This window comes from Ictalurus punctatus, chromosome 25 (genome assembly GCF_001660625.3).
Source record: "Ictalurus punctatus breed USDA103 chromosome 25, Coco_2.0, whole genome shotgun sequence".
In the NCBI taxonomy this organism is placed as follows: Eukaryota; Metazoa; Chordata; class Actinopteri; order Siluriformes; family Ictaluridae; genus Ictalurus; species Ictalurus punctatus.
In genome coordinates, this window is record NC_030440.2 from 10,655,552 (window position 1) to 10,678,356 (window position 22,805).

Consider the following 22,805-nt stretch of genomic DNA (forward strand, 5'->3'; position numbering starts at 1 on the left):
AGTGGTTTGAATAAATCCTATAATCGGATAAGAAATATTTAGAGACCAAACAACTAACCTTCTCAGGTTTCAGTCTCAGTCATGAACATAATGAAAACATGACATATGTTTCCAGTAATTTGAGTGAAAGTGCCTTAATGAGGTCAGCAACCATAACAGAAAACATATAGAACCAGTAGAACATGCTAACCATTGCCCCTAGGTGGGACAGATAAATAGCACAGACATGTTCTCATATAATAAATACTTAAATTATCACCTGCAGCAAACAACTTACACTATTTTAAGTCATTATGACCGTGTAAGACCTCTACCAACAATTAAAGTTAATGAAAACTGATAAATCGATGAGGTAGAAATTTTCTTGTAAAAACATCTTGTAAATGAGGAAACCACCGAATTTTAATTCGATTTAATGTTCAAAAGATCTTCACACAGCAGGGACCCTCAATCTTATCAGGAAATGGTTGATCTAGCCCTAGCCTTTCAGTCCAAACAAGGAGTGACACCAGATTCACATTGTTTAATTAGATGCTCTTGGTCTTTAAATCACTGTTAGGTCTCCTATTTGCCTTGGATGAAAACCTGAAGCCACAGTGTTGCTTTGTGGATAAATGTCAAGATCACTCTCGTCGCGTTCCATTCGATCATTCTCCCCGTCTTATTTTTGAGCTTCAGTAGCAGCTTCTTCCACCCACTACCCGTTTATGTCCAGAAATCATACTGTACATTTTAAAGCAGGCAAACCTGCATAGTTACTCTCAATATCATCATCTTTTAAAACATTAAAACCATTAATTTGTTTATCAAGATCGTCTTTAAATAGTTGCTTATGTACAATCTGTTTGTAGACAGGCTCTCCCCGGATAGTCTGTTAATGCTTTGTGAGGTTAGTGACAAAATTTCACTGGTGCTGCCCTTGACACACAGTACGGGGCAGCCCAGGCCTGTGAACACCCCCCCAAAGCTGCTGTGGAAGGTCCCTGATCCCAAACAGGCCCAGGCATGTTCAACGTTACAGGCCACTTGGTACCCAGCAAGAGAGAGAAATTCATAGAAAGAAATATATTACAAGGCCAAGTAAGAATGTTGCAAGGGAGTGGGTGAATGTACTCCTAATGTGTGATGCATGTTTAGGAACTATGGAAGAGAAAAATATTAGATTAGAGTGTGTGTGTAAGTTTGAGGAAATATCATTTTTGGTTTGTGGAGAAGACAGGGTCTTCAATGTTAATGAGTTATGAGACAACTTCCTGCTTGGGTTGAGGTTACTTCCCAGAGCTTTTAAGTTCTCTTTGCAATGCTGCAAATGCAGGAAGTGAGCCTCTAATGGTATGAGTCTGCACCAACAGGCAGCAACCCCCCTCCCTCCCCCTCCCCCCTTCTCTCTCTCTCTCACACTCTCTGATGTGTTTAGGGATGAGGCAGGTTCATGCGGTCTTCAATAAGTGTGCTCTCTGCTCCCTGCATCTCTATGCACTGGCGTATGCTGGCTATGATGCTGCTGAGACGCCGGTCGAGGGCAGCGAGGTGAGGCTCAGTCAGAACTGGGTAGGCAGGGTCGTGGGCCATAGCCTGACGCATCGCTGAACTCAGAGCTCCACCCTTCAGCAGGTTTAATCGATTCCAGGTGGACACACGTACCCTGAGAGAGGGACAGAGAAATTGACAGCGTGAGCAAGAAACAGAAACGCAGTGAGTAGGAGCAGGAGAAAGTGAGTGAAAGAAACCAGATTGAAAGTCATTGTGAAAGGAAAGTAGATGCAGCACTTGCAAATTGCACCAGTACATTGGTTGACATTCATTAATTTGTAGGAAATAAAGAGAGATGTGCGAATTAAAAGAAGAGAAGAAAGCAGAAAGGGAAAAAAAAATCCTGCTGAGGAAACCCTGTATCCTGATTCTTCGCAATCGTTTCTCTATCTTTTCCTAGCACACACAAAATCACATGCCTGAGCACGCACACAGAAACCAGAAGAGTGGGCAGGTACAAATAGGTCCAGTCATGAAATGACTTTTTCAAAAGTAAGCCAGAAATGAAGGCAACTTTTATGTCCTGTTTGCTGCAATTCACTTGCATACTTCTTGGAAGCCTAATATTCTGAGTCATAATCAGAAGCCCAGCGACCTCATTAACTACACTGCTACTTGACCATAGTCATTTTTACAAATACTTTTTAATCAGCTCTCTTAATAAACTTGATCTTATTTCCTTTCTAAAACCCTATAGAAACACTGCTTCGCTATGCTCGTAGGGTGATCTAGAACAAACACATGCAGACGTGTTATAGTAAATATCCATTACAACATAATTCAAAGCGTAACTCATACAATCCACACTTAATATTATTGGGCTGTTAAAATGTTTTGGTGTCAATGAAGAGACACTAGGACCTTTAAAAAAAAAATTTTGCCAAACGGTCTACACTAAGACTGGAACTTCATGGTTGAGTCAGAAACTTTCATTTTTAATGATTAGTTTAGGTATTCGCAGCATTAAAAAAAAAAATTGCATCTGCATTCATACCGATAATAAAAAGGTGCATATTTCGACACTCACATGCAGCACTGATAGAGAGGAGCCAGAATGCTTCTTTCATCTAAAGCTGGGTTCCCAAAACTGCAAACCAAGAACACACATTTATTTCCAGTTCTTCACAAGCTTATCATCTAACTTCTGTCCTTCTCTCATCACCTTTTAGCATTGTCCAGTAGAATGAGCATGCTGGCTCCGCCGTCGTCTTGGAAACTCTCATAGTGATGCCGATCCGCGTTGCCAATTAGGTAATCAAAAACAGACGTGTCAATCACGTCCAAGAGGCGTGGCCCGGCATCGTACGGAGGCATCTTCTTCACTGCTTCACAGTAACTCTCATCATACTCCCACCTAACGCAAACACAAAATCAATAACATGAATTTAAATTCAGATAAAACACATGATACATGGGTGAACTAGACATGACTAATGGCACATCAGCAGTAGCATCATTATCCCCAAAGGAAGACACTGACAAGTTATCTTCATTTAAAAAGAACTCGCCTATTCAACCCTTTCATGCATCGTGTCCACACTTAGGGATAGGTTTTTTTTTTAAAGAAAAATGTAAGATGCACAGTGGATATAAAAAGTCTACACACCCCTGTTAAAATGGCAGGTTTCTGTGGAAAAAAAAACAAGTTAAATCATGTAAAAACCTTTTTCACCTTTATTGTGAAATTGTAACATATAATTAACAAGTGGCAAACACCTAGAGACATTAGTGGGGGGAAGAAAAACAAAAATCTTCCAATGTCCATCTTGTATAAGTGTGCACACCCTTATATAATAGGGAATGTGGCAGTGTTTACAGCCAATCAACCAATAACATTCAAACTCATGTTAAATACTAATTAGTGAACACCCGCCATCAATTAAAGTGACGGATTACCCCAAGTACAGCTGTTCCTATAGGATTTTACTGAAATCCCTCTTAGTAACATCCAACTGGAAAAGTCACAAAGAGGTTACAAAGCAGGTACGGGATCTCATTGTTGAAAAATATAAATCAGGAGAGGTTTACAAAAAAATTCTAAGGCATTGGATATACCATGGAACACTGTAAAGACAATAATCAACAAGTGGAGAAAATATGGTATGACAGTGACACTACTAAGAACAGGATATCCCTCTAAAATTGATGAGAACTGGTCAGGGAGCCTGCCAAGAGGCCTACAGCAACATTACAAGAATTGCAGCAATTTCTGGCAAGTACTGATGCTCCCTACATGTGACAACAATCTCCCGAATTCGTCATATCTTTGGGCTATGGGGTAGGGTGGCAAGACAGAAGCCTTTTTTTAAACCAAAAAAAATACATTAAATAATACATCCAATCTCCCAAAACCATGTGGAATAATGTGTTATGGTTACCCCCCCCCCACGCAAAAAAAAAAAAATCCAGCACATGGTGGTGGCAGCATAAAGATTTGGGGCTGTTTTCTTCAACTGGAACTGGGGCTTTAATCAGGGTGGAGAGAATAAAACCAGTCAAATAGCTTTGTAACCCAAATGCCAGTCAATTTTGACACAAAACCGTAAAGCTTCTGCTAAAACACTTAAAATGAAGAGGAATTTCACCTATCAGCATGGCAACGACATGAAGCAAACCTCCAGATCAACAAAGGAATGGCTTCACCAGAACAAGGTCAAGGTTTTGTAATGGCCCAGCCAGAGTACAGATCTAAATCCAATCACAAATCTGTGGGGTGACCTGAAGAGGGCTGTGCACAGGAGATGCCCAGCCAATTGGACAGCGTTAGAATGCTTTTGCAGGGAAGAAGGGCAAAATATTGCTAAGACAAGAAGTGCCAAATTGATTGACTCTTACCCCTAAACTCTAAAAGATTAAAATGTTGTGATTAAAATCTAAATGTGCTTCAAGTATTAGTTTAGGGGTGTGCACACTTGCACAACTAGGTTATTGTACTTATTTTTTCCCCTAAAATGATTTATTGTTTTTTCACTTTAATTCATAGGTTAAAATTTCACCATAAAGGCAGAAAGTTATTTTTGTGTACATTTCATACTAAATTGTTTCAGAAATTAAAACAAAATCTAAGATAAAACCAAGGCAATCTGAGTAAACACAAAATACAGTTTTAAATGATGTTATTTACTGAAGCAAAAAAGTTGTCCAGTACCAACTGGGCCTGTGTGAAAATATATTTGCCCCCGTAGTTACGAATTCCCCAAATCTATGAAACTGCATTCATAATGGGGTTCAGCTGGACCAGACACAACCAGGCCTGATTACTGCAAACCCTGTTCAATCACATGAACAACTGAAAACTGTCAGGACTTCCCCCCTCTCTGCATGCTTCCTGGCTCCCAGTGTGAGTAGCGCTGATTCTATGTAATGTGTTGAGTTCCTGTCATCTGCCTCACCGGGACTTTACCAAGGACGGCGCTCCATCCCGCCTCACCCTGACTCCATGGATGATGTCGCTTTGTCTCCTAACTCCACTGAGGTTGTCGCGTTACTCCACCTCACTTTGTGAGCGACTTTTTCCACACCTCCACCTTTGCTGAGGATTTTACTCCTTCTGGACAATCCTAGCCTCAAGTCCATCTGCCATTTTGTCCAGAACCCCATTTTTGACACTCTTCTGGCACTTTGGGAGCCATTCCGTAAGCAGTTCACACAGTTCGTTTTGCAGAGTTTTTTTTCTGATTGTTGCGGCCAAAATGCTTGATTCTGCTGCGGCCTTTTGTAAAATTCGGGATGCAACTTGCAGTTTTTTTTTAGTTTTTTTTTTTTTTTAATTGCAAGCTCCTTCAAACATTGTGGAGTTTCCTGATTTTGCGTTAATTTCTGTGACCGCAGTTTAAAAAAAAAAAAATAAAAATAATAAAAAAAAAAAAAATTTAACATTTAAATTTTTACATTTTTTAAAATTCAAACATTGTGGAGTTTCCTTGATTTTACGTTAATTTCTGTGACCGCAAAATTCTGGAAGGACTGGCTAAGGGAAGGGGTCCTGTTACAAATTCCCCCTCTCTACACATATATTAGAGTTCCTCTAATGTTTTGTTTATACAGCCATATCTGCAGTTTGGTTTGATTTGAGTCTTGGCTTAAGTCTCTGTCTCGTCACTGGCTTAACTCCCTATAGTGTTGCAGCTGTGTGCTCCTGTTTTGTATTATTTCCTGAGTAGCTGGTCTATTCATGCCCTTCTGTGTCTTTGTGAATGTCTATTGTTGTGAAGTCTCAGCGTTATTCTTGTTTTATGTCTGGTATTTCCATGGTTAGACCTTCGCTTGTGTTTCCAGTTTCATTTTTATAGATTATCCTGGTTTAATTTTGTCTGCTTGCATTGTGACTCTCACTATTTTTGGACTGCCACCAGATTTCATGGCACTTTACAAAAACTCTGCGAGTAAATACTCACAACCATAAAATTAATCCTACATGTTGAGGAGCACAACTAATTAGCCCCCCACCAAAAAAGGACCTTTTTTCTTTTTCTATAATAGCCAAATAATGACTTGTATGTGTACCTGGCGAGTTTGCCCTCTCTATATGTGCGCCCCCATGGATGTCTGTGTTTCTGCAGTGGCCAGACGTCAGGGAGCCAGAGTGTCACTGATCCCTCCATTATGTCACCCTCAGCACATGCAGGCTCACTCTCCCGGCAGTAGTAACACTTCCCATAGAAGCAGGTATTATTCCCTACAGGCACACACAAGGGACAAATATCAATCACAGCTAGCATTAATCAATGCAATTATAATACAGGCAACCTTTATGCATTCCTATGGTGCAAAAGTTGAAATCAAATGAATTAAATATTAGTTATCAAGGTGCATCATAGTACATCAAAGTGCTCTAAATCTACTGCTATAATTGTGGACATTTAGGAAAAAACATCATATTGACTTTTTTTTTAAAATCCCACTGCACTGACTGAATTACTACATAGCCATTGTACTAGTGCAAAACGCTTGAACGTGTTCCAACACCCTCAGAGAAACAGAAAGATCACTAATTAGTCTCAACTAACAGTAACACACTTGGAGCTGATTTATACTTTCTGCGTTGAAATACAGTTTGCGAATCTGCATCGGAATGCAGAGAGGGGGTTTATGGGTAAGTGTGGCAAGCAAAGGTGCACTGAAGGACTCGCATACTGTCCTCCGAGACACTATGTATCTATGCCCATGGATCTATGGTGGTGGATGTTGATCATGAGCGTTGTCTCTGATTTTATGAGGTGTTTCAGGGCAATACAGTTCCAAACACACAGAGTGTAAACAATTCAGCCTGCACGCGATTTTCTTTTTCTTCTAAAGTAAAGACTTCCAGCGTACAGTGTAGCAACTCTAAAAGATACATAAACAAATATATGGTGTAGGGAAATAAATCAAAATTAAAAATACATGAACCAGCTGATGCTGCTAAGTGGACAGGCTATGCATGTATGCACTGACCAGGATAAAAACAGTTTTCAACGATCAATAAATGAATGAATGACCGAATACGTGCTTTTAACCCCACTGCCAGAATAAATTTCTACACAATTCCCTGTAAGACACTAGTGGTAAATGGGAGGAAAGCGTAAACACAGTCTAGCACCCTTCTTTCAGACAGATCATCAGTGATCAAGATTCACTCATTCAACTTTGTAGACAATGCTTTTTGTTCATGCTCTTCCGTCCTAGTTAAAACATGTCTTGACTTCCATCCTCCTTACAGCTAGTGTAGTTCCGCAATTCAGAGGAAGGAAATTTTGTTTTGCGGTTGCTGCTGCTTTCTGGTTACAATATCAAAATGGGCTTAAAAGAACACACACCTTATTGGAGAAAAAGTCTAAAGCATCTTCCAGATTAGAAAGCAATCCAAAACTGTGGATTTAACACGATATACAATACACAGCTTCAATATATGAACCGTTTGATACTAATTAATACAGACGGTTGAAAACACTTTTGAAATACATCTCGGTGAAATCTGAGAGCTGACGTGGTTTATAATTAACCATGCAAGATTTGTGTTTTCCCCAGAATTTTACAAAAAAAAAGTTACACTCACGTTGGCTTCTATTTATTATTCCTACAGTGAAACAGGGAACTTTCCATTGTTTTTGTCCTCAGAAGCTGCTCTTTTTTTCCTTTCCCTTTTCTGGTTTGGTTCATAAGACTCCGTGACTGTTATGTGAAAGTATGTTGGCGGCACCTATGAGAGCACCTGTAAGAGCACCTGTGCTCTTCACATGTCTTGATGTGCTTGTGATTACACGTTCACATGAGTAAAATGATCACTTATTTTGCTTTGTCTAGAGCAGGGGTGGGAAATCTTATCCGGAAAGGGCCGGTGTGGGTGCACGTTTTCATTCCAACCAAGGAGGAGGCACACCTGATTCCACCAGTTTAATCAGTTGATCTGGTCTTTCAATAGATTCACATGTGGCTTCTGCTTGGTTGGAATGAAAACCTGCATCCACACCGGCCCTTTCCAGATAAGATTGCCTACCCCTGGTCTAGACACTTCAACAGTGGCCTTTCCTCATCACGGTCTCTTGGCCAAGCAATGTCTACTTTTCAAGTGAGTGCCCAACAGTTATGCAATTTGGAAAATGGAGATCTAGATATAACAAAAATGGGCTTCTTTAGGCCCTGCTCTCCTGCTTAATGAATGTCTGTTTTACATGGTTTCACTACAAGCAATGCAAAATGATTAGAGATGTTTAATTCCTGTTTTCTGGTTACATATTATTTGGACAGTGAAAAGAATAATGCTTTCTGAATAAATGAATGTACGCAAGCTTTTAGCCCCCAAACGCCAGATTGAATTACTATATAATTCCTTTAATATGTTAATTGTACACTGGGGGGTAAGTTTTAACTGACTCAGACAACAAAGTCTTGGTAATATTTGTCTAGACAATTGGCAATGCTTTTGTTCAGGCCCTTTTGACTTCCCCTTGGCTAAGAAAAGTCTTGAATTCATGCAGATTCACTGCATCGAGCCTAGTTCTGCAATTCAGAGGACAGAAATTTTGTTGTTGTTGATGCTCGTCAGGCCAAGCCATGCTGTCAATAATGATTCACAGTCACTCTCTTTCTGCACATTTATCCCAGTCAGCCTGTCTGAAACATGGTGATAAACTATACAAAGGTCTTTTAGTATTGTAAAAGTTCTGTCAGTCTTATGTTCTCTCGCTGGTCAGAGACCAGTAAAGCAGTGAAGGAATATTGCTTTCAAAGTTGATTTAATTTCTTAAGTAAACTGAAGTAAACTGAAGCAATGTACTCTTTAGTATGTATCTTCTATGTACAATACCAATTTTATCTGAGATACTTTCCATAGCAACTGGAGGGTTGTATTGCAAGCGAAAGCTGTTTAGAGATGAAAAGGGAAGAAAAAAATCCCTCAGTTCATGACAAAGCAGTTCATAAACCTCAAACTATACCTCTAGGAAAAAAAACTTAGTTCTACAAAGCAATGTGGGTTTTTTGTTTTTTTTTTGACCTATGTAGTTTCAATGTAGGGGCTAGGGTTATTTGTGGGCCAAGGGAAAAGGAGGTCCATAGCAACTGTAATTTACCTCATAAGCAGTAGAGGGCTCTAAAAGGACTAAAAGCTCCTCCAAATAAATTAAACGTGCTAAGAAAACGTAAAGACGTAAAACTGCAATAGACTGGGAGAAAAGTGCAAGGGCGAGGATGCCTGGGACTGCCAGACAGGTGTTGAATGCACTCTGAGGTCTTGTGGTTTGCCCGGGGTCTGAGTGCAGGCAGCTGATCATACACAGCTGCTGTTTAGATCCATTGTGTACAAGCACACAAGAACCCCCTTGCAAAACCCCAGTGGAACAACCATGACCTCAACCCACCAACTCTGGGCTGAATCATACTCATACTTCTGCAAAAAGAAAAAATGCACATAAAGATATCCATCTTGAGAGAGAGAAACAGGTTTACGTTACCCAGCATGGTTGCAGTGACTCGAAGGGGAAACCACATGAACTACGAGTTTGTGATGGTGCACATTGAATTGGGAAGTGTATACAGTAGCTTGCGAAAGTGTAGGAAGTGTTTTCAGTAAGGTTGTGATATAACCCAAACTATTATAATTCCAAAGAAAAACAGAGCGGTTTGAGGAACAGAAGACAGAATAGATGGAGCGTTACAAGCACTAATACAGCTCATCTTTAAAACATTACAAGAACAACAACAGGTAACTGAATATTTGGAAGAACAGGAGGTGCATAAGAAATGGAAAACAACACAAGACAAATTTCAGTGTAAAACAATAAATCACCACAAATGGTTCTCAAGAACAGTGTAAACTTCATCACATACAGTACTGAAAACCAGGAGTGAAAATCAAGCCGCTTCCATTTTTTTTCCTCCTTGTACATTCTGGTTTGAAACATGCAACACCGCCCCCTAGTGCACACACTCAATATGTTCGGCAGACCTACATGAAAAGCTTACAGCTCCTGGTATTCCCAGGCAGTCTCCCATCCAAGTACTAACTAGGTGCGACTCGGCTTTACTTCCGAGATCAGCGTTGTGGGAGTGGTATGGCCGTAAGCAAACGCTGCCTTTAAATAGTGTAAGCAAACTTTGAATGTGTCGGTTGGTTTCTTGTTTCTTTGGTTGATGGAGTCCCTATACACAAAGTAATATAAAAGCATTCTTATGCATTCTGAGCATCAGAAATTGCAGGATGGTGTGCTTACGCATTCACTCAGGAGCATGTGATTTTCCAAGAAATTTTGTGGCCACCTAAAACACTGTGATTTAAAAATAATAGCAAATAAATACTAAAACAGTATTATTATAAATGTGTTTGTGTGAATAATTCAAGTTGTCCAGTCAGTACATACAGTATATTACATTTTGTATTTATTATTTATAACAAATGCTCTACAGGTTCACCCTAACATTCTATGCATTTTCTCAGCCACTTCATTTTTTTGTGGATTTTGCTCAAGATATTTAGTCCCAGTAGTCCCTGACTGTGTCCGAACACCCATACAGTGCTAGTTTACACACCATATCCCACACATCATATTAATAATTTTACTGCATCATTATTTATTAACACTGAGCCTGAAGTATTGATTTCTTTTGTTTGTTCGTTTAGAGATTTTATGTTTTGGTGGCTGCATTTGGATAAGAAATGAACACACTTCCTCAGATGAATCTGACAGAGAGGAGAAAGACTGACCGTGCATGAGGAAGGTGCTCAATAGCTGCTCTGTGGCAACTGGCTTTATCTCTGTGCGCAGGTTCACAAATCGCCCCACCACTAGAGGTGCTCTCCTAAAGCCCAGGATCCTGTAGAGGAGGAAGAGACTGTCCATGTAGCATCTGTGTAAACTCTAGTAATTAAATCTCTTAAACAAGCTAATTTTATCTGTCCCGCATCTCCTCCTGTTCCTGCTTTTGTTTCACTGACCATATGAAAGTTGTTATAATAAAAGTTATATTAATGCAGTATATTTTGTATTTCATTTGCCTATGTGGGAGTCTTACCTATCTAGGTGAAAGGCAGCGATCTCTGCATTATGTCTGTCATAGCCTGCATAGGGCTCTCCTTCAACCACATAATCTCTGTTGTACCTGTGAAAGGGAGACATCGGCATTAAAGTACTATAGAACTATATACAAAGCAATGCAATTTTGAAATGGCATCAATGTTTATGAATTGAACAAACAGAAAGCTCAAGCTCAAATTCCAAAAACATTTAATGAACAGAGAAGCTTTTTGACACTCGTTACATTCATTTGCATCGCAACATTAAATGGTAAACACCATTAGTTTTGAAGTGCAGATCTGAAAGTTGATGTGTTAACACTCATCAAACGTGCAAACCACTATAATCTGATTAATATCAATCTAACTATATAACATGGTTTGTTAAATTGATGTTCTGTTCAAATACTGGTTGTTATAGCAGGTTTTGCCATAAGACTAAAATCTCATTGGTCTAATGAACTTTTTTATATTAGAAACACGCATTGCCACTATACAGGTCACTATTGAGATTTCCATCTTATCTTTAATAAACCACTGAATGAAAACACAAATGAATGTTCCATGCCAGTAAAGCAGATTATTAGTATATAATTTGGATTGTTAAGATTAAGAGGATTATTCCCATTTGACACTCACAGAACACTTTATTAGGTACACCTGTACACCTACTCCTTCATGAAATTATCTAATCAGCAAATCATATAGATATGGGCCAGCAGCTTTTGGTAACGTTCACATCAACCATCAGAATGGGGATAAAATATGATCTCAGTGATTTTTTACTGTGGTATGATTGTTGGTGCTAGACGGGCTTTTTTAAATATTTCTATAAAGGCTGATCTCCTGGGATTTTCAAGTGTCTCTAGAGTTTACTCAGAATGGTGTAATAAAGAAAAAACACCCAGTGAGCGGCAGTCCTGCAGCAAGAAATTCCTTGTTGTTCATGAGAGAGTTCAATGGAAAATGGCCAAACTGGTTTGAGGTGATAGAAAGGCTACAGTAGTGCAGATACCAACTCTGTACAATTGTGGTGAGCAGAAAGGCATCTCCAGAATGCATGACACCTCGAAACTTGAAGATGGGCTACAACAGCAGAAGACCACGTCGGGTTTCAATTCTGTCAGCAAAGAACAGAAAGCTGAGGCTGCAATGGGTACAGGCTCACCAAAACTGTACAGCTACAGACTGAAAAAATGTAGCCTGATCTGATGAATATCGATTTCTGCTGAGGCACACAGATGGTAGGGTCACAATTTGGCACCAACAGCCTGAATCTATGAACCCAACCTGCTTTGTGTCAACAGTCCAGGCTGGTGGAGGTGGTGTGTTGGTGTGGGGAATGTTTTCTTGGCACACTTTGGGCCCATTAATACCAATCAATCATCGCTTGAATGCCACAGTCTATTTGAGTATTTTTCCTGAATCATGTGCATCCCTTCATGATCACAGCTTACTCATCTTCTAATGGCTTCTTCCAGCATGATAATGCACCGTGTCATAAAGTAAAACTTGTCTCAAACTGGTTTCATGATCATGACAATGAGTTCAGTGTTCTTCAGTGGCCTTCCCTGTCACCAGATCTGAATCCAGTAGAACAGCTTTGGGATGTGGTAGAATGGGATATTCACAGTATGAAAGTGCAGCTGAAAAATCTGCAGGCACTTTTTGATGCAATCATGTCAACATGGACCAGAATCTCAAAGGAATGTTTCCAATATCTTCTGGAATCCACAGCATGAAGAATTGAGGCTGTTTTGAGAGCAGAGAGCCCCCTACCCAGTATTAGTATAGTGTTCCTAATAAAGTGTTTTCTTTAAGTGTATTCTTAGTTATAATCAGTTGTAAATGTTGCTCCAGGGTGAAGCTTGTCATTCATGATTGGTTAAACAAAGGAAACCTACAGGTAAACATTGAGATGCTTTAAATACAAAGTTTCAGTAATATTGGAAACCGTGATCAAGTGTAATATAACTCTTGATATTAAAACAATGTTATGGCACATGCCTACTCGTCCTTCATCTGCTTACCTCTTGGGCTTGAACACCACCTTCTGTCCTCCGTCCAGCACCAGAAGTGCTTTCAGCTGAGTGCCTTTGTAGCCGACGTCAGCCCTCTGGATACGGGCGGTGACCAGGGCGCTGAGCACAGCGGCCAGCTCAGGTGTCTCGTCTGGGTAGACCTCACGTGGCCCCACCCACTGTGCTGCCACCTCCCAAGGTGACTGCAACGTGTGTGTGAGGCGGGCATTCTTGGCCAGAGCTAGGCTCGCCTCCATCTTCCGGAAGGCACGCAGGTCACGGCGGCTGGCGGCTGAGCCTTCGCCTCCATCCAGCAGGAAGAGCTTGGCCAGGCCCAGCAGCAGCAGCACACCGCACAGCACCACCACACGCTGCTTCAACTTCATGATGGAGGAGGAGAAGGAAACCCAAGGGGTCACGCCCTGAGCATGACAGGGTCTGACTACTGTACACCACCAGAGGGAACAGTCACAGAGGAAAAGGAGGGGGCACGTGGGAAGCGATTAGGACAGGCAAAGTTAAGTGAAAGGCTGGGGAAGAAAGGAAAAAGAGATAGATTATAGCCTTTACATTGCACAGTAGTGATATTGACATATACATACATTACACCAGAAAAGTTAGTACAGACATGGATTTTTGTTGCTACAAGAACTTTGATGTGTCATGCTTCATTAAGTAAAAGAAAAATGAATACCTATTTTAGAATATTTGTTTTCTTCTGTATTTATGACACAGGATGGAGGGCTGGGAAAAGGTTCTTCATTTGATAGTATGTGACTGATGCCTCTATCTTGCTCACTTTTTGTCTGCTCTAAAACAAAGGTCACACATAGGAATGGATTTTACTCATATCACCACTGAAATGTCCAAAAACCAAAAAAAAAAAAAGCCCACACCCCCAGGCCTAATGTAGATCACTCCAGCAAGGATACAACCAAGCGGCTGGAGGTTTAAAATATATATGTCACCATTTTTTTCAGGCTGGAAGTCACAATCCATGGTATTATCACAGTATTTTTATATGTTGGTTGTTAGGACTATTTAAAACTATTGAATTTAAACCACCCAATCAGATGTAATTATTATAGACCTCAAGGTAGTGGTAGGAAGGAATATAATTTGTGGCACCTATCTTCTGCACTGCCTGTTATATCAGACACTTCCACACTAAAACGGTGTACTGTTCGGCACTACACTGTCACTTACTGTGCCCATTGTCTTGTTTTAGTAGTATTGTACTGTCCTGCATTTTTAGCACACGTTTCGCATGTGCACTTTATGTAGAAATGTGCAGATCTTATTTAGTCCTGTGTCGTCTCATGTGGTTAGTGTGTTTTATGTAGCACCGTGATCGTGGAGGAACATTGTTTCATTTCACTGTGTATTGTACCAGCTGTATATGGTTAAAATGACAATAAAACCACTTGAACTTGAGCATCATGTGGTAAGGCCAAACACATGGTGCTCTTTGTCCTCGTAGTGGATGTGCTCAAACAGTTTATAACTGCAAACACAGTTGAACCGGCCATTCTGCTCGACCATCTGTAATAAACAGATCTTACATCAGCAAGCAGCACTGGCCTGTCCACATGATGTAAAAGAAAACATGATTCATCAGACCAGGCCATCTTCTTCCATTCTCCCTGATCCAGTTCTGATGCTAAAGTGCCCATTGTAGGCGCTTTCGGTGGTGTACAGGGGTCAGCATGGGCACTCTGACCGATCTGCAGCTACACTGCCCCATACACGGCAAGCTGCGATGTACTGTGTGTTCTTATACTTTTCCATCATAGCCAGCATTAACTTTTTCAGCAATTTGTGCTACAGTAGCTCTTCTGTGGGATCGGACCAGACGGGCTAGCTAGACCCTGTTGCTGGTTCACAGGGTGTCCTTCTTTTAACCACTTTTGGTAAGTACTAACAACTGCATACCAGAAACACCCCACAAGACCTGCTGTTTTGGAAATGTTCTGACCCAGTCGTCTAGCCATCACCATTTGGCCCTATGTCAAAGTCATTCAGATCCTTACACTTGCCCATTTTTCCTGCTTCCAGCACATCAACTTCAAGAACCGACTGTTCATTTGTTGCCTAATATATCCCACCCCTTGACAGGTGCCATTGTAACAAGATAATCAATGTTATTTACTTCACCTGTCAATAGTTTTAAAGTTATGGCTGATCAGTGTATATCTGGATATTAATATTTGCATAAGGGCGATCCGATACTGCCCTTGTGTTTAAACTTCTGTGTCTCATGTGAGTTTATTCCACATCTACAAGAAGTTGGGTGGAGTGTGTAAAGTCAACATGGCATGACAATGATCTCTACATGTTGTTTTGTGCAAAACTGCACGTACTGTTCCTTTTCCTTCTCTAATGAAGGGATTGTCTTTTATTTTGGTCATGACGTGTCTGGGAATTGCCAAACTGACATAATTGCTATACAGATGAGGTAAACTACCTAGAATATGCCAGTCAAGTTTTATGGTACAGCCACTTCAATGGAAGACTAAATTACAGAGATTATTATGGAAAATGATTACAGACTTATTATAACGCTATTATAGACAATTTAATTTCTGAGCAACATGAAGCAACGAAACATGTTTCATGTTATCATACATTACTTTTGGCAGGTCAATCAGGACATCTACTTTGTTCACATCATTGTCCATATCAGTGGTCATTTTAAAACAATCAATTATCAAGAGATTTTTTTTTCCCCAGATATAAGAATATCAGTGGATCAAAAGTTTACATACAACACACAGACTGGAAGTCTCCAGAAATTCCACCATCATGATGTGGGGTGTTTTCCTGGAAAAGCAGCTGGTACACTTCCAAAAATAGATAACATCATGAGGAAGAAAGGTGGATTATCAAGAAAATATATATATTTTTTAAAACCTCAGGACATCAACCAGAAATGTAAAACTTGGTCTCAACTGGGTCTTCCAGCAACACAATGATCGTAAGCATACCTTCAAAATGGCTTCAAAACACAAAAGAATTGGAGTGGCCATCACAAAGGCCTGACCTGAATCTCAGAGAAAATATGTGGACTGACTGAAAAAGCTTGTCTGAGCAAGTAGGCCGACAAACCTGACTGAGTTCTGTCTGGTGGAACGGGCAAAAATCTGGCATAGTACTGTGAAAAGCTTGTGGAAGGCTACACCAAGTGTCTGATTCAAGTTGAAGCAATTAAAAGTCAACGCCAACAAACACAAAGTGTATGGAAACTTACAGTCCGCAGAAAATCAAATATAGCGAATACAAGCTGAAATAAATCTCTCTTATTTTAAAATGACCTCTTATGGAAATAAAGTTAGATACTCTAAATGACTAAATGACAACACAGTTGTCAACAATTCAGTTTGACAGTCTTTACCTGAGCTGTATGTAAACTTTTGGTTTCAATTGTAGGTGTAGCTTTAGGTATAAACAATTGCTGTCAGCCAACAGAAGTTTCCTCCATTGGTGGAAACAGATCATCACTGACTAAATATTATTTGGGTGGTGGCCCACTCACAGCACAGCTGTGTGAGCGTGTGAAATATGACATGCATGCATCAGGAGTGTGTACACTTCCTGATTACTTTATGAGACACACCTACCTTATTAGTGCACATTGTAGTAGTAAAAATAAGGCACATTATGCTTTAAATCGTCCTCGAGCCCATAATCATTTCCACAGAAATTCTGACTATTATTAGTTGGTAGACCCAACAAAGTAGGTGGTTAAAAAAAATCCCAGCAATGCTGGTCTACCTGTTACACTCGGACCAACGCCAAACTACCATGACAAGATCATGTCAGTGTCACTTGTGTGCTGAGAATGATCCAAAGCACAAAGAATATCTGTTCATGAAATGGGCATTTCCACTATTTCACGTTGAAGAAAAATAGGGGAGGCCATTATAATATTACCAGCTCTGTAGTCAGGAACTGCTTGCTGGCAATGGCAATTGCTAAAACTCAGACGGATGGTGGATTTTTAGGTAATTCTTCAATAATATGCAGTAAACAGTGAAAAACAACACAGTTGGTATTTATCAAAGGATTATTTTACATAATCCTTTTATATATGAACCAAGTCCAATTGGTCGACATTTTCCAAAAAAAACTGCGGATTGCGTAATGTGCTACGACGCATTGTAGGACGGGGATTCCCAGCGGTGTTAGTTAACGTCTGAGAATTCAAAACACCTGCGTAAATCATTCCAGATTTACAGGTCTACTCTTTCACCTGGGTGTATTTTTTAAGTGATAACTCATACTAGCGTACTTCGAAGTTAAACTGCAAAGCTCCTGTGCAAAATGCGTAAAGACTGCCAGGTCTCTGCTAATACAATATAATCAGAGTAAGCATCACTGGATTTCGTTGTGGTATAATATTGTGCAGAGACAATAAAATCATTATATCACAAAAGCCTAGCTTCAAATATCTGAACCATTTAACATGTAAAGCCTAGTTCACACTACAAGATTGTAGACCCGATTTGCAAGTCGCCGACAAAAACCCTTTGCGCAATCGGCAGTCGATCGTTATGTGTGAACTACTCAATGACAAAGACATTTTGCATGATAAATATCTGGAGCTGTCGGGCGTCTCCACATCCAGTGGTGTGAAAAGTGTCATCACTGGTAGTGATTCTGGTGATGAACTACAACCAATGAGAGAGCAAGGCCTGGGGTGAGGTCACTGTGAGGACGGGAAACCCACTAAACTTATGGCAGAAGCATAAAGGGGAGAAGCGGTACAACTTGTTAACATTCAAAGAAGATGACGACGAAGAAGAAACAAGAAAGAAGAAAAGCGTGGACATAAGTCATGGAGCAAAGTTTAATTGGACTTTGGCAGGAGCTCAAAACATCACGCAAACAGCTCGCAAAGCTCGTTTCTGTCCTACATCCATCTTCACATAAACAACTCCAGTTTCGCACGCGGTTTTCACGTCATGTATCTGTGTCACTTCTTGCATGTGTTTTCGTGACAAAGCGTCGTTTGGACACCAGATAGAGTCGTCAGGTGATAGAGTCATCGTCAGATCGTATAGTGTGTGACCCCCTGCCACTGAGCAATCTCGTAGTGTTCTGCGATCTGCTCACGTTGAAAGTCGTGAAGTATGAACTTAACCTAAGCAGTCTTTACAGGATTTCGCAGAGTTTTTGTGATCGTTTTTGCTCAAAATGCTCAAACTTTGTGATGCCGCTTGTTGAGTGTTTTGTTTTTATGGAAAACTACTTGAATTGGCGAAATTGAATGCAATTGTTTCGCACGGTCTTTCACAGTGATGTTTGTTGGTAATTGAGTCCTTTTAGCTGTACTCATGTTCGATGCACATGAATCGGAGAGGGCGTTGGCTGAATACGCGTTGTGGTGATGTCACATGATGCGTCCAGGCCCAAATCTGCGGTAATTCTGAAAAATTTCAAATTCCTCCGAATATTGCGGCGTTTGCTTGATTTCATTTCTGAGATTGCAAAATCTCTAAATCCTGACTGACTACTTTAATGTAATTGTGGAATATAATCTACAGCTGAAATTTTACAGAGTTAATCGAGGAGTTTCTGTCAAAGAAAGAAACAGAGCCTAGGGCTGGGCAACGTGATGATATATCGACATCGTGATAAATTGTCACAATATGCTTTTCTGAGATATAATGAATATTGTGGTGGAATTTTATTACATTTCCAAAAAGATTTAAATGAATTTTCTAAATAATTCAATTATATATTTAATAATGAAATATTTTTCAGTTTAAAATAGTTTACTTTAAATGAATAAAAAGCTATTTTAAGAATCAAAAAACAAAAGTATTATTATTTATACTTTTTTTATGTAATACTGCTGTATTGTTGGCAGTTATGACCGCAATATGATATTTTTTTTTATTTAGACCTGTATGATTACAGTGGTCTAGGCAGGAGATGACACACTAAAGCCATGATACGAGATATATACCGAGACGATACTGACACAAACAGAATATTACATTTTAATACATTTATTTTGAAATGACAACAAATCAAACCACTGCAATATTCATACATTGAATTTTGTGTCATATGTATTTCATGGCAATGTTATTAACATGGAAAGATTGTTTGGTGATAGATCGTGCCTTCCCGTCATCTTACCAATTTAATTACACAGACGATTTTATTTTAATTTATTTCAACCAGAAAGAGTTTCTGGTTATGCCATTTCCAGCATAATGTGCTTCTGAATCGTTTCACGACGCTTACAATCATGGTGGTGAGGCAGTTCGGTTCCCACTCGCAAACTTCCTGCTCCGTATATTACTACACCGGTGCTGCCTCCTAATGTGTAAGAAGAGGTAGTGCTCATAATATATACTAAACAAAAATATTGTGATACATAGAGCCGCAACAATTAATCAATAAAATCAATAAAAATCTATTATGACAATAGATACAATAAACTATTATGAATCGCTCTCCGAGACAACTCGTTGTTCCCGAGTCATATTAAAGATCCGTTCCAAATGAAGGGATCGTTCATGATCGACACGTCACTACTCCTAACACCACGGGGTTTGACACAGGAAGGTTTGATGTCTGTAACAGTACAGTGCAAACCCAATTTAAACACTCCATGTACACTTCTGACATAGTGCCGGGGTGGTGTTGAGACATAAATTCATCAACCCTGAGTCTTCATTAGATAAATACGAGCATATCAGGTGTGCATAATTAGTTTATCAATGTACCACATCTTTACACTATATAGCAGAGGTTCTCAACCAGGGGGGCGTGGAGAGATCTGAAGGGGGGCGCAAATTGTTTTCAAGCAATATTTTAATAAGTATTTTATTGCTTTTCAAATAAAATGTGCATAAATGAAAAACGCAGCATTCTCTCCCTCTGTATTTTCTTTTTGCTGGGGAGAGGCGGAGCTTAGCCTACCTATTATCTAGCTGTCAGTGCAGACCAGTGTTCCCAACTTAAGAGACTTTTCAGACCCCTTTAGCGACTTTTTTTTTTGTAACAGTGACAAATCCAGCGACTTTTTGGACAAACCTTAACAACTTTCCAAATATCACCAGTACTGTCCTGCAAGCGCGAGGTCTTGCTTTCCCACTGCACTCACACCTCTCTCTACGTCTGCTCTGTTCAGTGAAGAGCCGAGAGCCGGAGATTTAACAATGTCACGGATAACGAGACACACCCTTCCTCCCAATTTACATCATTCGTATGTGAATGTTTTTAGAATGTAAGACGAATGTAATACATGTTTTATATGTAAAATAGTCCACGTTATTACATCCAAGTTCTCTTGTTCAAAGTAGTTACAGTGCTCAGAAACATTTTTGATCATTCATGTTCCACACCTGTCCGTTATATAGTTATATAAAAGTTTTTTTTAATCAAAAGTTATGAAAAGTAATTTTAAAAAGTACAAAAACACAAAAAAACCTATGTATCTAAAACAGATTATAGATTAAGTGTGTATGTATGTGTATATTATAGATAACATATATAGATTTTATATAGAATATATAATCATTATACATAGTCTCCTCGAATAAGGGGGGAGGGGTAACTTTAGTTACAAAAGGTTGAGAATGTCTGCTGTAAAGGATTTCTAATCTCGATCTTTTTGGCTTTTTGAGGTGGCATACAGTGCCTCACCTAAATCCAGCACAAGCAGGAGTTTGTAATACCCAGTATTATAGTTTCTTTTCTTCAGAAAAGAGTCTTTTACATGAACCTGACTGGAGCAGGATGAGTGCTGGAGCTTCCACGCAGGCAGAACTCGACTTCCTTCTCTGTACAATCGCTCATTCATAGCACATATTAGCTCACCGACCTCTGCCACTGAACCACTAGCATCCAGAGATTAATAACTAATCTGTATTTATTTACTGGACCGTTTATTTCACTAGATAAGAGCTGTAACCGGTGTACACAGCCGGATATCAACGTGTAACTGACGGATACAAACACAGCCAGTGATATTGTGTTGCATATGTTGTGAATGAATAGATGATGAATGTGCACACACACAGCCAACAAGCTACCTAACACACACACACACACACACACACACACACACCTCTCTCTCTGAACAAAAATGCTGACCTCTTCAAAAGAATTAGTTTACAATTTAATTTACAAGCTTTAAAATAAATTAATAATAATAATAATAATAATAATAATAATAATAATGATTTAAAAAAAAAAAACTCCGTATCACAGGTGTTAGGTTTTATCTAGCTAACGGCCACCTGCCTGTTTTATTGTTATAGTTTTTAAAATTGATATTATTAACCAAGTAACGACAGTGAAATATGAAAACGTCTGCTTAAGCACACTTTCTCCACAGTCAGGAAAAACATCAAATAGATATGAGCTAGTTGCACTGCCAAGTAAAGTAGTTAGCTAGCTAGCTAGTTAGCATAAGGTAGGTAAGTTAGAAGGTAAATAAACACAACACAGAATACAGGCCCCATGTTTTCCCCTTCCTGCTATGTGGGTTTGTCAGTCTAGTATAAACACTTATCCTTTAGCAGCGGACAGCATAATGGCTTTGTAGAAGAAAGCTAGCTAAGCTAAACTGCTAACTAGCTAATGTGTCACTAAGGCAATGCAGCTAGCTACATGTGATGTGGGGCATACATGCCACTAGAACGGGTGAAGCCCAGGATAGATTTGGAGAACACAACTCACCCTTTCATACAGAAATAAAGCTGTTAGGGTTTAATGCAGTTGACTGATCCGCTGTGCAAACGCGTCTCATCATGTCCGTCTTGCGCTCGTGTGTGTGTGTGTGCGTGTGTGTGTACACACACCATTAAAGCGAGGAACGCGTCACGTTTCTGCTTAAAGTGAGCACATACAATGGTTAGGAAATATATGAACACGCATATTTTTCTGTTTATCTCAAACCCACGGTAAATCTTACTTTTACTCATTTTTAAGATTTACTCGTGGGATGTATTTCTTTATCATCAGCTTCCTGCCTTAGAAAAGACATTAACATCTCAGTACCACTGTTGTTGTGTGTTGAGTTGATGACCACCAGAGGGCGCTGTTATACAACTACGCTGTCAATACGTTCTTGATCAACACCTGTTACTGCAGCACTCCATGCTGGTTGTTGTTTCCCCCTGTATAGGTTGTTGTGTTCGTATGTTAGATACAGATCTAATATTTCCAAACTCCGCATTAACAACCAGAACTCTAGACAAATAAAGTGCCTTAGTTTGTGGAATGATGAACACGTTTCATGGTGTATATACAGCGCATGCAAAATTACATAACGCTAAATATCCATCCATCCATTATCTGAACCATTTATCCTACATAAGGTTGTGGGTTTTTTGTTTGTTTGTTTGTTTGTTTGTTTGTTTGTTTTTGTCATTCGTAAACGATCGTTTCTTTGCCATTATTCAAAGAACATCTCTGAAAAGCATAATGAAATATTGCTTATAGGATCCCATGTTCACTGGAAGCAGCACTTTGTAAGTGCGTCCTTGCTTCATAGTTATAGTTAGATTGCTTACTCAGTCATATTAGACAGAAGATAGAAAACTTTCCAGAAATTTCCACAGAGCGTCTGGTTGAAGAGTTGAATAAGGTTGTGTGCTACAAATTGCTGTTTGTTATAATTTGAATGAAAAATTACTTCTTTATCCAGCAGTCCTGTTGTTTTTCCAGCAGTCCATCCCCCAGTATTTTCCAGTGTTTCTAGGGGATAGAAGTAGGGTTAACCTTCTATCCATCCATAC

General features: G+C 39.6%; 1 protein-coding gene across 4 annotated transcripts; it reads right to left on the reverse strand.

Moving 5' to 3' along the window:
• Nucleotides 1-397: 397 nt before the first annotated feature.
• fam20b (FAM20B glycosaminoglycan xylosylkinase) lies at nt 398-21,904 on the reverse strand. Of its 4 annotated transcripts, none has more exons than XM_017455855.3 (9): nt 21,745-21,890; nt 13,742-13,858; nt 13,057-13,577; nt 11,026-11,112; nt 10,718-10,827; nt 6,040-6,211; nt 2,696-2,887; nt 2,561-2,620; nt 398-1,645 (listed from the first exon to the last, which is right to left on the reverse strand). In XM_017455855.3, the coding sequence occupies exons 3-9, from the start codon at nt 13,431-13,433 to the stop codon at nt 1,414-1,416; spliced, it is 1,230 nt and encodes a 409-aa protein (XP_017311344.1). In that variant the 5' UTR covers nt 13,434-13,577; nt 13,742-13,858; nt 21,745-21,890; the 3' UTR covers nt 398-1,413. The 4 variants fall into 4 exon arrangements, with proteins under 4 accessions (XP_017311344.1, XP_017311345.1, XP_017311343.1 ...); XM_017455856.3 differs by having other exon boundaries at nt 13,742-13,853; nt 21,745-21,872; XM_017455854.2 differs by lacking the exon at nt 13,742-13,858 and having other exon boundaries at nt 21,745-21,904.
• Between the last annotated feature and the right edge of the window lie 901 nt (nt 21,905-22,805).